At 40.1% G+C, this 15,851-nt stretch overlaps 1 protein-coding gene across 2 annotated transcripts in view; it reads right to left on the reverse strand.

Moving 5' to 3' along the window:
• Window positions 1–1,235: 1,235 nt before the first annotated feature.
• Window positions 1,236–15,851, reverse strand: part of pea15 (proliferation and apoptosis adaptor protein 15) — a 37,631-nt gene continuing 23,015 nt past the window's right edge. The window contains exons 1-4 of one of the 2 annotated variants that reach the window (XM_028038075.1): window positions 11,830–11,922; window positions 4,936–5,110; window positions 4,682–4,837; window positions 1,236–3,114 (exon numbers count right to left, since the gene is read on the reverse strand). In XM_028038075.1, the coding sequence (XP_027893876.1) occupies window positions 3,050–3,114; window positions 4,682–4,837; window positions 4,936–5,107 (393 nt within the window). In that variant the 5' untranslated portion in view covers window positions 5,108–5,110; window positions 11,830–11,922 and the 3' untranslated portion in view covers window positions 1,236–3,049. Of the gene's footprint in view, window positions 3,115–4,681; window positions 4,838–4,935; window positions 5,111–11,829; window positions 11,923–15,851 lie in introns of those variants that run through there. The other variant, XM_028038074.1, reaches the window with a different exon arrangement.

A 15,851-nucleotide genomic window follows, 5' to 3' on the forward strand; every position in this document is an offset into this window, starting at 1 on the left:
TATTATTATTCTGGATTTTTTACAATACCAAGACAAATATACTGACATGCATTTGTTACACAAAGGTATGACGTGGTTATTTGTGAATACGGGAAGAGCGGCAACAACACAGATACAAACTAGTGACAATTAACTTACCCAAAAGTCCCCCGCCCCCCAAAAAACGTTAATATCTAAATTATGCAATGTTTTACTCAACAGGCAAAGTGAAAAAATACATTTTCTCAATTTAATGCCATTAAACCAAATTATATACTTAATAATAGGTATAAACAGCTAAAATATATTACTAACAATTGAGAGTCGGATATTAAAATGTGAAAATTAAATGGATGCAGGAATGCAGCAAAAGTAATATGCAGTGCCGAAACATTAAAAAGTTTGTTTTTACCCCAGTTTCCAGCTATTTCACCCCCTTCCTCTTTCTAAAGGTGCGTACTGTCAAGTTTCTACGACCAAAAGTCAAATCTACTTTGCAAAGAGATCATGCAAATTTAATATAAAACAAGCCACGGTCCTGTCAAAGACCCGGGCGAAGGACAAACACAGAATTCCATTCTGTAAAATTGCAGTTTGTGAAGGTTTTTTTTCTTACAGACATTGATGCATAGGATACAAATCTGTCCAGCAATACAATACAAGTCAAGCTATATAAAGTAAAAACAAAACAGACCACACAAACCGTGATCCAAACGAAACGTCTCGATCGTTGGCACTAGGGCTGAATTGGAGCATAGTGGCAAAGGAGTACAAGCGAGAACAGAGTCAGTGCTCGGGTAAGTAACTAGTCATTACAACTGAAAGATCGCGATGCCTCAGTTTCAAATCCCACAGCTTTGAGGACGACAAAGAAAGTAGACCACACACATTCTGTACTCACCAACACTGAAGTCCTTAGCAAATCTTTAAAAAGAAAAAGAAAGATCACACAGCTCTCTTTAAAATGGAGAGCTGCTTTGATTGACCGAACGCGTGTGCCGCCGACGCCCGTCGCTGCTTTTCACACGCCTGAACGCTCAAGAGTTGTGGAGAAAGAAAGAAAAAAAGAATAAAAATTCAGGGGACGTAAACGCAAAAACTCTGCTAAGGCTTCGTCGTGGGGAGAGAAGATACACAGTGTTCAGAAGAGTGGTCATTAAAGTTTAGATTCAACAGTCTGCTAGCTTTTCTTTTCGCGTCGGTGCATGGCGGAAATGGCGCAGTCCGATAATGTGTGCATTATAGGGACCGTTGACGTTTGAGTAAGGAATTTGAACGATCACGTAAAACTGATTTATCTTTTTTTTTATTTTTCCTCTCAGAAGCCTTGAGTAGTCTTTCAAAATACACTGGTCAATTATTTTCTGAGCGACAAATACAATGACAACGAAGATACTTAAAACAGGCTACATACAATAACTCTCCCAAAATGTACGTATGGATGATGTAGTTCAACTACCCTTTGCTTACAAAGAGATGTTAGATGGTTTGGGATTAGCTGAACTTTTATTGAAACTAGCTACACTAACTGAACCTATAGGTGGTTCTTGCTAGAGCTAGAGTTTGCCCAAAAGAGCATAAGTTATGGATCATTATATTACTTCTACTATATGTTCTTGTAATATATTATTTATTTACATCTCTAACCTGTCCCTAAAAAGAACATTCACTCTGACTGGTTCCAATAATGGAAAGGTCCCTACAAAAAAGGATCTTCCATTGCGAAGACATAAATGCTATAACTAAATATCTGCTGTAAATAACTCTTTGAAGTGACTATAAGCTAAAGGCAAATATCGGCAATTTTAAATATGTTTCACTAAAATGTTCGACATGTTTCTTGTTTCTCGTTAATCATGTTAGAGTGAAGGGAATGCTCATAGAGCCTTGGGGGAACAGAGACTCTTCCATTGATAAAATTTGACATTAGCATTTAGCTTCAAGTAACCAGTCTAATGACGTAGTAAGGAACAGCTAGATTTGCTGAGACATATTTTCCCACGAGTCACGCTCTGATATTAGGAAACCGACGCTCCCTTGTAGCTAGCTTGAAGAAGATAGCTTAGCTCAGCTTACTGTATTGAAACAGGGAGGCAAAAACGACTTGATCTTTGTTCAAGTTTAGCACTAATGCTAACTCTTGGCTAATCGACAGATGTGAGGTTAGCATCTAGACTACTCCTCTTAACACAAACACGCTCAAATATTTATTCAGCTAGCTACAAGCTAACACAAGCACCTTCACAGAAAAAAAAACAACAATGCGTAAGATTTATTTTTATTTTTTTAACCATTGAACCTTACCTGGCGGTTATCTTCTGAAACCGTTTTCCATCATCTAGTTGTTTTAGTGCTCAAATATTAATATGGTCTTAAAAGTTTGGCTATGTTGTACAATCAAGTTAAATTTCGATAAATTAGCTTTAGCAAAGACAAAATATGAGTTGCAGTGAAGTGTCACTGCACTTATTCCCACAAATATAATTTCATATCTTAAGTTCTGTAGGCTTTTCCAGAATTTCAGAATAAAATATAGCCTTGTAATTTTTCATTTTGCTCAAACGCAGGATCTGTAATTTCTGCTTCATCATGGGTTAGCCTAGCTTTTGTTTCATACTTAACCAAACCACTTAAACGACATGAACACGCAACGTCACGAAACACTCATTCAGAACTGACCCACTCAGCATCCAGGACAGACTTCAGTGTTCTCATCACACACATACTACGTTGGTCCATCTCCAAATTTTATCTTAAAGTGTCTTTTTTCCCCCCCGCAACTTCCCATCCCCCCCTCAGCTGGGGAAGGGGCTGCGTCGCTACGATCTGATTGGTCGACGTTGTAGACAGCGTCTTGCGTGGTCCCGTGTCATTTGTGGTACTTAAGGAGGCAAGGGTGCGGCAGGGGATGGTAGGGGAGGGTGTGTGTGTGTGTATATGTCTGGAGGTGGTGTCGGGGAGACTGAGGCGGGATTGGTTAACAGGGCTGTTGGGGAATGTTTGGTTGGATGATCTGAGTGCCGGAGGTGGAGAAATCAAGGTGCCAAGATTGGGACTCTGGACATTGACCTCATGCCTTTTTAGGAGGCGGCGCCAACTTGATGATCTCATCTTCAGAGGGCTGGCGGATGATGTCTTTGTTTTTCCAGATGTGAGTGTGTTGGAGAGAGCAGGAGACAGAGAAAGAAAGTCGTCAATATAAACAATAAACAAGTCAACACTTTCCTTCGATCTTTCTCTTCCTTCCAAAGTCACTACTTCATGTAATAGCTCTTTAACGCTGCATTATGACATAATGTAATATAAAACGTGCTTCAAAATGTAATCATTAAAACCAAATTATGTAATAATGGACGCAAAATGTAATAAAATCCATAATAACATTACATTTTGTGCGGTTGATTGCAAAATGCAAAACTCGTTAATTTTTTTTTTTTTAAGAAATAATGTAATTTTGTGGTGCATTATGCCATAGAAAAATCATAAACAGTTTGTGTAATTTTAATCATTATACTTCTATCATGCTGAAGATCCTATGTGCATTTAAATCAAAACTCTGGACAATAAATTATGAATTTCTGGTCAGTTAGTTGTCTTTTCATCCTCAGTATTAACCTACATGTTGTTCAAGGCAAAATTATTTAAGATGCGTTCAAGGGTTTTATTAAATTTTGCAACGACTATTGCAAAATGAGCTTTTAATGATGTTTTATTAAAATTCAAAGCCTGATTTAATCACATTATAAAACATTGTGGAGTTAAGTGCTCTACTTTTAGTGAAAAAGCTTTTGACTGATGGGCCAGATTTTGTTTATAAGGAATGCAATGATTTTAAAAAGTCACACTTACATAGAGCTCTAACATTTTCCAAACTACATGTCTTAAGGTGAAAAGCTTTCATAGGTTTTCAACAAAGCTATGAAAGTTAGAATCTCTGTTGGTATGATAAGCAGCTTATTCCAGGTAAACACACAACAGACAGTTTACTTATTAGAAACTTGTTAGACAAAAAACAAAAACTTGTCAGAAAGGCTGGAACAAAAACCACAAATTCATTCTTGCGATTGCTTTGTTTAACCACTAGAGGGCAGACAGTGGCCTTGTTTGGAAGAGTGCTGCTTCTCTCATTTCTCAGTTTGATAATTCTCAACTTTGCTCTTTGCATCTTTGTCCACCTGGACAGAGATACAAGCGGAGGAGGCAAGGGTAACAGGTGCTTAAATAAATGAAATCTTTTGTAGAAAGCTCATCATTTCAAATAAAAGCCAATTTGATATTTGGGACACAGCTGCAACACCTAGCACTGGCCACTTACAGCCTGCCTCTGTATTTCATTATGCCTGACACCGAGGCGAATGATTTACTTTACACATCGACTTTAAATCTAATTTACAAGCCAGGATTTATTTTTTTTGCCACACCACCCTTAGGTGTTGTGCGTTTGGAACAGACTTGTGCCACAGATTCTCGTTCCTAAGCCGCCTCCCTGCCTGTCCTTCCTCTGTGTGTATTTCAGGAACAGAGATGCCCTTCAAGGTGCATTGCTGGAATCAATTTGCGGATCCCGTGCAGAAGGACAAAGGAGGAAAGAAGGTGGGAAAAAATAAAAATCAAAAACAGGGCAAGTCTCAAGAAACCAGTCCCAGAAACGTCTAACTTGTTTCTCACATTGTTGAATCCACGCTTCCAGAATTGTGCTTACCTTTGTATTTCTTGGCTGAGGGGATACGTGTGAGCTTGGTGTCAATCTCGTCGTCCTCGGAGATCTTCAGCACAGTGGTGCGGTACTCTATCACCCTGGTCAGCAGGTCCGGCCGCCGAGAGATCTCGAAGATGTGCTCGATGTAAGACAGATTATCTGCATGAGGAAGGGTTTGGTTTAACAAAGACGGATTGAAGGTAAATCACAGAAACAAGGCGGGCACTGTAAGAATTCTGGAACTTGAGCTTTTTCACCTTGGGCAAGCTTGTCGTTCTTCTCCAGGTAGCTGAACCACTCCTTGGAGGAGGTGATGTTGTTGCTCTGGTCTTCAGGGATGTCCTCCTTGCAGGCTGACTTGAGCTGCTCCAAGTCCTCGTTGGTTATGTTTTCAGACAGGTCGCTGAGCAAAGAGGTGTACTCTGCCATGATCTGCTCAAAGTCAACAGATAACAGAAGAGAGAAGAAGAGAGATTGTTAGGCAGATTGAAACGTATGCCACAGCCCACCGACTTCCCAGATTCCACAGTGGAAAACAGTCTTTGCTAATGGCAATAGCATACTACCAGGGTGGGCCCTGAAAAGCCAAAACACAAATGCCTTCTCTTATGTGGACCTGCTCAATGTTTTTCTTAAAAGGCAGCTGAAAGAAAAAGATTGATCCAACAGACCAACCACAGCAAAACAAAGGTTGGAACTTTAATTAAGAAAGACCCAGGGGGCAGATCGATTGTACTCAACAACAAAGGAAGGCTTCAGTGTTCTAGGTTTGTTCAATTAAACTGGCAAGATTCTACAATTCCTTTAGTTTTATTCCCAGAAAAAACAACAAATTATTGACACCTTTTACTAGACGTTAAATCCAAAACTCTAAAAAAACACATCAAGACGACTTTGACAGTAATATCAAGGTTGAGAATCTCTTCACTGCCCTCTGACCGCAACCAGCAAGAGACAATGTTATTTTGTTTTCCTCACAACATCCCAAATTTTTGTGAAACCTTTGCTGTACTCTATCTCCTTCCCATGGGCAAAGTGAATATCTGAAGTTTAAAAGATTGTCCATAAGATAATATAAAGATGTAAACATTGTTATGTGAATACAGAGACACCATGTCAGTATTTTTTGAAAAAGGATCCTTGATAATTCCACATAATTTAAAAAGGAATGAACCCAATATGCTTATTGGATACCCTTGATTAATGGACCATCAACCAGTGTTTGGGAACACCAATGCCAAAATGGCCTTCCTAAGTAACCCGCAAATTTAATCCCTTTATAGCTACACAAAGAATAGAAAATGACAGAGGTATTTAATTCAAATTTCTGCTATAGTTTAACAAATGCAATAAATTACATAACTGTTTTGTCCATCTTTGAAATAATTGTTGCTTTTAGGTCCTGGAAACCTTGATGTTTCTACTTGTGAGAATCTCTTGCTCAAGTCTGACTCTGTTGTCACACACCAACCTTTGCTAGGAACCGGCACACTGTCTACACAAAAGAAAAGACACAAAAACAGCACAGCCCACGGCTGCTTCAGCAACTCAGTCCTCCGGCCCCTGGTGGGCCTAATGAGGCGACAGATTAGTTTTGTGGAAGTGCTTAAGGTCAGAGCGGAACAGCTGCTTTTAGGCTAGCATAACCATGATCTTAGATCAGAACCAATCCGGTCCTCTAAATTTCCCATATGCCTCCTCGTTTAAACAAATTTCCCATGTCACTCGTCACAAACGGCAGCCCCGACTCGACTCCAACCAATCCCCCCTCTTCCTCCTCGTTCCCTGGCATCCATGCAGCTGGCGAGCAGCGGCAGTGGTGCATCATGGGCAATGGCATTCAGCTCAGTCTGCTGCTGATCCACTCGGTCTCGTCACGAATAGAGAAAATGTACAGAAAGCCCACAAGACGCGTGGCGAGTATTGTGACCTACATAAAAACGAAGCTCCCTACTGCTGCCACAAGAGGGCCACCTGTGGCACTTTTTTTTCTTAACAAAATAGCTGCTAATTAGCTGCTAAGCCAGTGCTTCTCAAATCCAGTCCTCAGGCCCCCCTGCTCTGCATGTTTTAGATGTGCCTCTACTCCAGAACAGCTGATTCAAACGATTGCATGACCATCAAGTGCTGCAGAAGCATGTTAATCACCAAAATATTCAATCCAGGTGTGTGGCAGAAGGGAAACACCTAAAACATGCAGGGCTGGGGGGCGTGAGGACTGGAATTGAGAAACACTGTGCTAAGCTAACCAGCAGAATCAGACATAGTGGCTAAAGCATCTGATTAGTTTGGTTGACCCACGGTCCCAGCCTCGGGGTGAGAGCTCTGTGATGAGGCTGCATTTTATACTGTGTGTGTGTGTGTTTGTCCTTGCTTTGGACACTACATTCATCTGCTTGGGACAGGCTGGTGTCGTTCACTTAGTACAACAGGGGGCTTGCGTCCCTTTGTGTGTACAGACACACGCTCGGCAATTGTTGCGTTCGATGACAGAAGGTGTGTGTGTGTGTGTGTGTTGGGTCCTCAGGCCTCTACTCTCGTCTCAGGTCGCCAAGAGCGCTCCCTACTTTGCACCATAATGGACTGCCACTGCTTTTATGTACCTTTTGTGTACTTTTAACGAGTATGTGGGAAGCGCATCGACGCATGAAGTGGCTACACTTTGGGTTTTCATCTACCTACCTAGTTCACTGTGCAGACACATCATGCTGCTCTAACTCTTTCTCTGCCTTGAATTAACCAGGTTTATGTTATTTAATAATAAAAAACTTGCTCTTTTTTTCCACCTTTTCCAATGTTTATCACAGATTTTACTTCTACATCAGTGTACATTTCATAACTTTGTCTTTTTGCCAGCTGCCATATCAAACAAATGTTGCGATGCTTCAAGAAGTGGCGTCCCCAGAAAACTTTCATAGCAGGGGGCCTGGCACCAGGCTAATGGAAGTCTTAGAGTGGCCCAGAAATAAATAAAAAATCATCATCTTGGGATGACATAATGTGGTGAAATTGAGGCAGATGCTGTAGTCAGTGTCGTTAGAGGGGACCAACTAAAAGTAGTTTTCGATTGGTTGCTCTCTTTAAATTTGCAACCTGCCTCTTCTTCTGATCCCTGTGCACCAGTATGAGCCAGGCCTTAAACCAGGATGCCCTGCAGGAGTGGCTGGTGTGAGGTGAAGCAATCTAAATTTAAAGTTTCCTGCTGAGCTTTGCAGTTATGAGAAAACTGCAGAGATTTATATTCTTTCACTTCACACACACCGTTTGGGTCTTATTTCTTCCGTTAAAGTCAGAGCCCCCAGAACTGTGGCATAAGAATCAAGAATCTGCTACAGCATTGATGTTTTTAAAGAGATTTTAAACAGTGAGGCATGTAGGTTTATTCCACTGTTTTTGCATATAGTAGAACCACTGAATACAAATTTAATTCAGATTCATTGCTATGTTGGAAATTGATGCCCACAGCACTCAACGTGTCATTTTATGTTAACATTTTGTCACGATATGGTGTGGTAGTTATTGTGATGATGATAAAAAGTGATGGTAGAAAGGTATTGACAACTTCTCAGCAGTTCCACAAACATGGCAAATATAAATACTGCTCCTAAACCCCCCCCACATATTTTTAGTAGTTGCATAAAAAAGTATGTTTTGTATGTTAAACTGCACACAGCACATGCCTTTAATTTTATTTTAAGTAATATTTATTGATGGACCCAACAATGGAAACATATTGTATAAGTAACAACTCCGACAATATTGTCAGGTTTTAGAGTTTTCAGACAATAATTGCAATTTAGCAAAACAATATATTTAAATTGTGATCACAATCATACATTTTCACTGTACCGATAAACGATACAATCAAAACTTATGAGTCATTCCTATAAAAATACTAGATGTATAAATAATGGGGGGGAAAAAAGTGAATGAGCATCTCCACCATCTGTACTGTATATTATATTGCATGACATATTTTCATAATCTTGAATGTTTTTTTTTGTTTTTTTAAATATAAGTGTTTTACCCATGAACTCAATTTTGCCACAGCAAACATTCGGTAATCGGTCGGACGCCTCTGGCATGCTGGTGCCTGACAACATCTTGTAATAAAAAGGTTGCCATACTTTAATAAAAAGCAATCTCTTGTATGATGAAATCTTATACTAAGCAATATAATAAAACATTTCAAAGCATTCAAACTTGTTGTTAAAGATGAAAATGTGGATAATGGATGACGGAATAAACTCCCAAGGAGACAAGAGAAAAACATCCTCGCTCTCACTGATAAAGATCATATTCTCTTGAGATTTCATTGCATATATGAGCACAACGTTAAAAAACAAATAAATAAAAATAAAGTAAGAGGATCAATGCACATTTTAAATGATTGTTGTAGTCTTGCTGGAAGGAACAGAGTCTGTGAAATCCTCTCCAGCTACACCCTCACCATCCTCCCCGGCCTCTCTGGGACGAGCCTGACACTGCTTCCATACATAGAGACCCACTGTGCTTGAAATTCTCCTGAACACAAACATGCTTTTGTCTGCCTGCTTGCTGCGCTGTCTATGCTGCCTGCCTGCCTTGTGTGTGTTATAGGGCAGAGGACTGTCAGTGAAATTACAATTACAAAGTGAAATAGCTGTGACAGCTGACTCATTTTCAGGAAGTTCCAGGTATGGAGGTAGCTTATTGCCCCCCCAGAAAAATCATTCAAATTCAGCTATTGTAATTCAAATGATTTGGAGTTAACATTTGTAAATGTCTTTAGTATCTTATATTAGCAAACAGATCAATTAGCCTTAATGAAGCAGCCATTTTGTGTGTATTCCCCAGAGAATCTACTGTATATCCAAACCAAGATCAGGCTGATGCTGACAATCAGGGCCGGATTTAGACGGATGAGGAGACCTGGGCTAAAGCCAGTTTTGGTGCCCTACCCCCAAAAATTAAACATTTAAAATAAGAATGTTTTGTAATTTGAACTTTCATGCAAATTACAAAACATTAATAGGAAGGCCAACACATCCCATGGAAGATGGCACAATGTTAGTCCAAAAAGATGTTTTATATGTTCAGAATTTTTTTATATTTGAGTATCGTATGCATTAATAAAAATATAACATTATTAAATGAACGCACATCTATTAGTCTTATAGTCAGCTACAATGTAAAACATGCATTCATTATAAAAACATTCACAATCTACAGCCCCGCCCCAAACTTGGGAGCCCTGGGCAACTGCCCTCCTAGGTCCTGTTCAGCAAGTCTAGAAAATCACTTTATTAATTCGTTCCATTTAGCTGAGACATTAAAAACTGCTTTTTAGATTATCCATGTGTGGGGATGATGTTGACGCCACCGTTTTCTTCACTTCTACTTTTCAGTCACTAACAAAGTGTAAGGTAAAAATGGCTCATGTTTCAAAACATGTTTTATCTTTTCATTTGATGAAAGTGCATTTATTGCCCCCCTTCTCTGAGTCCAAGAGCTTCGATGACTGAGGAGTAAAGCAGCTCTCTTCCACGCCGTCGCTGAATTGACTAAACCGCCTTTAATGATCTGCTGCTTTCCAACATAAGATCTTCACACACAAACATCTCATGTTGTTTGCCACCTTATGATCCCTTTTTTTCTTCTTCTTTGTGCTCACCTCTAATGGGCTTTGGGAATAGAAAATCAGAAGATAAATAAATATCTGTGTTTTTAATTAAACACATGAGGCAGAGTGTGAACACATAATGTGACCTCGCTCACTTGCTTCCATCCAGTCGGTTCCAAAGTCGATCTGATCGCCTGTCTCTCTGTAGTAATGTGTACAAAACACTATACAGTTCAGACAACAACCATGAAAACTCCATTTACTCTGCACACCAATGATGTTGCCATGGAGACCAGGGCTGGCTTTGCCTTTGGGCCTCGAGACTGTTACCTAGCGACAGGGCAAAGGATATCCCCCCTCCCCCATTCACTATATTCCCATTATTTACTTCACCTTGCACCTTCTTCATTACTTGAAGAGTAAAAGCTCCCGCACTAACACGACTAACGCGTTAAAAGAAGCGTGTCCTTCCGAGTTCAGGAAGTGTAACCTCTTTTCAGATTCATGCATGTGCTTGGCTTAAAAAAGGAAAATAATGATTTGGAATTAAAACCAGAAAACTGTCAAAACAAGAACACACAAGCGAGGACAAAGAGGTATTTTAAAAGTGGCCATCAAGGGACTGACACGATGTAACGATCATATGATCTCACACAGAGATGGAAAGACAAAAAAAAGAAACACACACCCCCTTCTTCAAACACTCTGGCCAACTGCGCTGGACTTTCAGCATGGAGACGAGCCTTTAGATTTTTACCATAGCAACCAAACCACCGGGAAAGCAGCTCGAAAAATCTCTGACGGCGATCAGGGAAAGAGACACAGCCTCGTCTTTACTGTTCTCCAAACAAAACAACCGAACAGAGCGTCTGGGTTCCCTTCGCCAGCTCACCAGATCTATTGATCTCCATTCTCTTGCTTCTTCGTTCACACACTGTGTTTTTGTCTACTTCAGCTGTCGGCTCTCTCGCTCATCTTCCTAAGGCTCCTTAGTGTATTCAGCTGCTGGAATTTACTTTGCAGGGAAATGTGGACTTTAAAAAAAAAAAAGAGGTACAGCCAATAAATGCCAAGAAACAAAAAGGTATTCCTGTATTGACTGCTTTTTGCCAATGCCAATCTGTAGCATGTCAAATCGGATCGCGGCAAAATATTTAAGCTTCCCAAGCTTCATTTTATAGTCTCGTTTCACAGAAAAATCTGTGAAGACTGAACCACCAATAAACTTAACAGTTTACCTTTCAGCACATCAATAGTTCACTAATAAAGCCCTCGTTTATTAGTCCAATGCCATATTCTAATTTCCACAGAAACTCAATTTGGACTTTCATTACCTATAAACCATCACCCTTAAAATAATTCATTTTGGTGACATTTTTCTTCTTTAAACTTTCCTATTTTAAATACTCATCATTATTGACCAAAGTTCGACGCTTTATTTTGCACCAAACAGACTCGTTAAAATGGAAGCAAGATATTCTAACATCCCTGGAACAAACCCAAAGTATTGACTTGTAATAAAGGACACTGGCTCCTCTCTCTCTCCTACCTTGTTCTCTGTTCTCCCTTCACGTTTTCCTCAACACAGAGCCGTTAGTTTCCATCATGCTCATTAAATCTATCCTGGCCTTTGAGAACCTCACATTGTCTCTTTTCCCTTTCTGCTCACTTCTCTGGTTTTTTATTTTAATGAGCTGAGAGGCAGCGAGTGGGAGTCCCACCCACTCTCAATCTTCACAACACCCATGAACTGCGTCGAACGAGTTCTCTAAGTGTGGCGGTGGCTCTCCTGAAACGGCCCAGCTTTTTATTCCAGCCGTTACATAATAACTTGACGTAATCGTGTTTATTAATTCAGGCCTCGCCACTTAAAAACCACTGTTTGAGTCATCTTACCCCCTGTCGAAATACGTCTCTTTCTGCCAAATCTGTCATTTTGATGACAAAAAAGCGAAGTGAGTTTCTCAGAGAACGTAGTAGGAGGACCAGGAGCTCACAGCGGCAGAAGGAACCAAATATCTACTGTAAAAATCTCTCTCCACATCCATCTCTTAGTCTTACCCAGCCCAATGAAACAGATTGCTGAAAATAATAACTGTTTTTAAATGAGGCCACATGCCTTGCTTTTCTTTTAAATTTTCCTGATTATAAAACCCGCTGCAAGGAAGAATTACAAGCAAAAGGAGCGTTACTGAACTAACTTACTTGCAGTCATTTGTGCTTAAAGTTAAAATTGATGTTCAAATTGATTCCGCCTACTTTTTTTTTTTTTGCTGTTCACTGCAGCCTAATGTAGCAGAACTTCATCTGCTCATGTGACGACATGCATTCACATGTGACACTTGCTATTGGCACATGACTACTGTACAGGCTTTTCCACAAAGGTCCCACGCTGCCATCCAGCCACACACCAACATTTACTGATAACCTTCCCTGACCATGGACACCATCAGATGTTATTTTTAAGTGCAGCAGCTTGTCAGCGCTGCTCCGCCGGACCCACTAAGTTTTGGGCAGTTGGCCATAATTTTCCTGGCCGACCAATCAATGTTTCTGAACTCACGTAATGGGTAAGAAGTTGTTTGTTGTCATTTTGTTTATAATAAAAAACAGACACTGAAATCAAGTTGTGCCGAGTTTGGAATTTTACATTTTACTTGTTTGGTTTAAAAATCCTGGTTCTGAATTTTATCTCAATATCTGACATTAAACTAAGATCTGACTCGTGATTTTAAAGATTTCTATAGCTGACACCATTTCAAGGTCATTAGATTACGACGCAGATATAGTCTCCTCTAAAGTCATGTGGCTGTCAATTGCAACAGTATCTTCATTCAGAGGCTTTTTAAGATGTGCTGTAACACTGACTGCTACAGGAGATCCTTCCCACCTACAGCCATAATTTTCTACAACTCTTTGAAGAAACTTGGGTGACATTAACTACAGCAATATTTAATTTCCTTTTGGGATTAAGAGAAATTTTTAATTATTCAGAATCTTTTGATATTACAGTTGTACACTTGTACCAAAATAACCTGGAACAGTTGTTTTTGCTCATATGCCAAACATTGAACAAGGTAATTCAATACCAATGTGAAGTTCCTCCCCCCAAAAAACCCACCATTAAAATAATAATCCCTCAAATGAAAAGAAGCACTATAAAGTGAGGACTTGCTGTTCATTGGTTCAAGGAGATAAAGTGTCCTCACTGAAACCTATCTGAACTCCTCCTGCTGTCAGCAATATCTCTCTCATGAGAAACAAAGAGTCAGATAAAGATAACTGGTCTCATATTTCTTCCTGGCACTTTATACTATATGCTCTGACAGGACACAAAAGGATGCAGAGATTTCAGAGCCACTGTCATTAAAGTAATGGGAAACTTCCTGACCCCTCTGCCGCCGCGTTGCTCATTTAACAACCACGTTTACGCCATGTGCTCACCTCCTGCTTTCACGCCTCACAGGGTTACAAGTAATGTCTCATCACGTACTAAAAGCCCCACGCTGCACGGCTTCCACCAGCTACGTGTGAACCACTGAAAAACCCGACCGACCAAGCTGGTGTTCAGACATCGATCTGTTTCTGACGCTGGACCGAGCCCGCCTGCTTCTCTGTGTGTCTCCTGTAAAACATCAAACAAGCCCATACCTCCTGCAGGCAGCGGGAGCTAAAGTAGAGGAAGTACAGTCCGAGTCACTGTGGGGCCTGACTAGCCTTTGCTGCGCATTGTTGTGGAAGAGCTTTGTCCAAAAGTGGCGTCCCTCTGAGCTACGGAAAGACAGCATGGCATCAGCGAGCAGTTGTATATCCTTTCTTGCTTTAACAGAAGAGAGAAAGCTTCGTTTTCAGTCTCCTTCTGGGTTTGTTTTGGTTCCTGTTTCGGTTTTAAGAGGCCCTGCAGTTCTTTTTAAACCTTTGTCTCAACCTAAAACTAGAGCTAAGTAAACCAAAAGTGACGGCAAAATAGATCAGATAAATTACATGGTCATCAGCAGATACAGGACACAACTTTAAAGCACAATAAAGTAACTTTGTTGACTTCAGTTATGAGAATGCTAAATAACTCAAAAATGACTTAAGAGAAATATGACTTTTTTTTTTTTACCCCTCCAGGGGGTCTTTTGTGGGCTCTAGTGTCCCTTATATGATAGTGGGCTGACAGGAAACGGGGAAGGAGAGGGGGGAAATCATGCGGCAAATGTCGTCGGGTCCGGGAGTCGAACCCGCGACGTCCACGTCGAGGACTCAAGGCCTCCAAATACGGGTCGCGCTAACCACTACGCCACGCCCGAAATATGACTTCTTAAATCCCATGTGTCAAGCTCAAGGCCCGGTGGCCAAATCTGGCCCACCGTAGCTTTCTATGTGGCCCTCTAGACTCCAGATTACATTTCGCAATAACATCTGCAAAATGTTGCAGATTTTCAGAAATCTGCAACATTCACACAAAATCAACAGATACCCACATTTTTTCTTATTTTGTTTACATTTTCTCAAAATCAGTCAAAAACACTGGAATTAACTAATTGCTGCCTCAGCAATTAGTTCAATCTAATTTAACTAACTTAACTTGATCTCAAGTTATAGTCCATGACCGATGCAGGGAGGAATAAAAAGTCACATTTAAGGTCATACATTAGCACAAATATCATAAAAATTCCTTACGAATATTTCTAAATTAGCACTACTTGATCAATTAGACATTAAAAAAACCCACAAAGACAATAGCAAAATCCGGGAGTATTTATTAATATTTACTTATTAATATTTTAATAGTCTAATGGGTTTTATCATTACATTCTGGCACAACCGGCCCTTTAAGAACGTTCAGATTTTTGATATGATCCAAAATGAAACTAAGTTTGATGCCCCTATCTTAATTTAACACCTCTGTCTCTTTAAAAACTAGGGCTGCACCGATTTGTTTTACTGGCCAGCCGATTTATTGGTGCCAATTTTCTTAATTTTGGGAAATCGGTGATTGGTTGATACTTACACATGAAGCTGATCTCATTCCCCAATCGATAACTGGGAGATTAAAGGATTTCTCAAACATCCACGAAAGAATCAAGGAAACACTCCAGGTATGTTTTTGATGATTAAAGCTCAAACACGTCAATACTTCCCTTTTAACTGCTTCTAATATTTTGCCACATCCTCAATTCAAAATTTCTGTCCTACCTCTAATTCACAGGAGAAACTTTTTTTTATTTTATTTTTTTATTCAGGCAGTATTTAAGCACTTACTTTTTGATAAAAGCAGAAATCTCTTTTCTGTAAAACTCGACTAATGCGGATTTTCATGACATTTCTGCTGCTCGTTTATTCAAGATGTCATGTTCCGGGGGCTCGGCAGAGCGCTGCCATCTGGTACGGCAGTTTACGCGCTACACAAATTAAAACATCCCACCGTCACTGGAAGGTCAAATGCAAAGCCTAGAGATTACGGCCAGGATGGATTCTTAGCAGCTGCCATTTTCACCACGAACATGACAATTTTCTCCAACAAAGCGTCCTGCACAGACAGAATCGGACCGTCACGCTGGGATCACGTTACCAGGATGAGAC

This window comes from Xiphophorus couchianus, chromosome 14 (assembly GCF_001444195.1).
Source record: "Xiphophorus couchianus chromosome 14, X_couchianus-1.0, whole genome shotgun sequence".
NCBI classification, from domain to species: domain Eukaryota; kingdom Metazoa; phylum Chordata; class Actinopteri; order Cyprinodontiformes; family Poeciliidae; genus Xiphophorus; species Xiphophorus couchianus.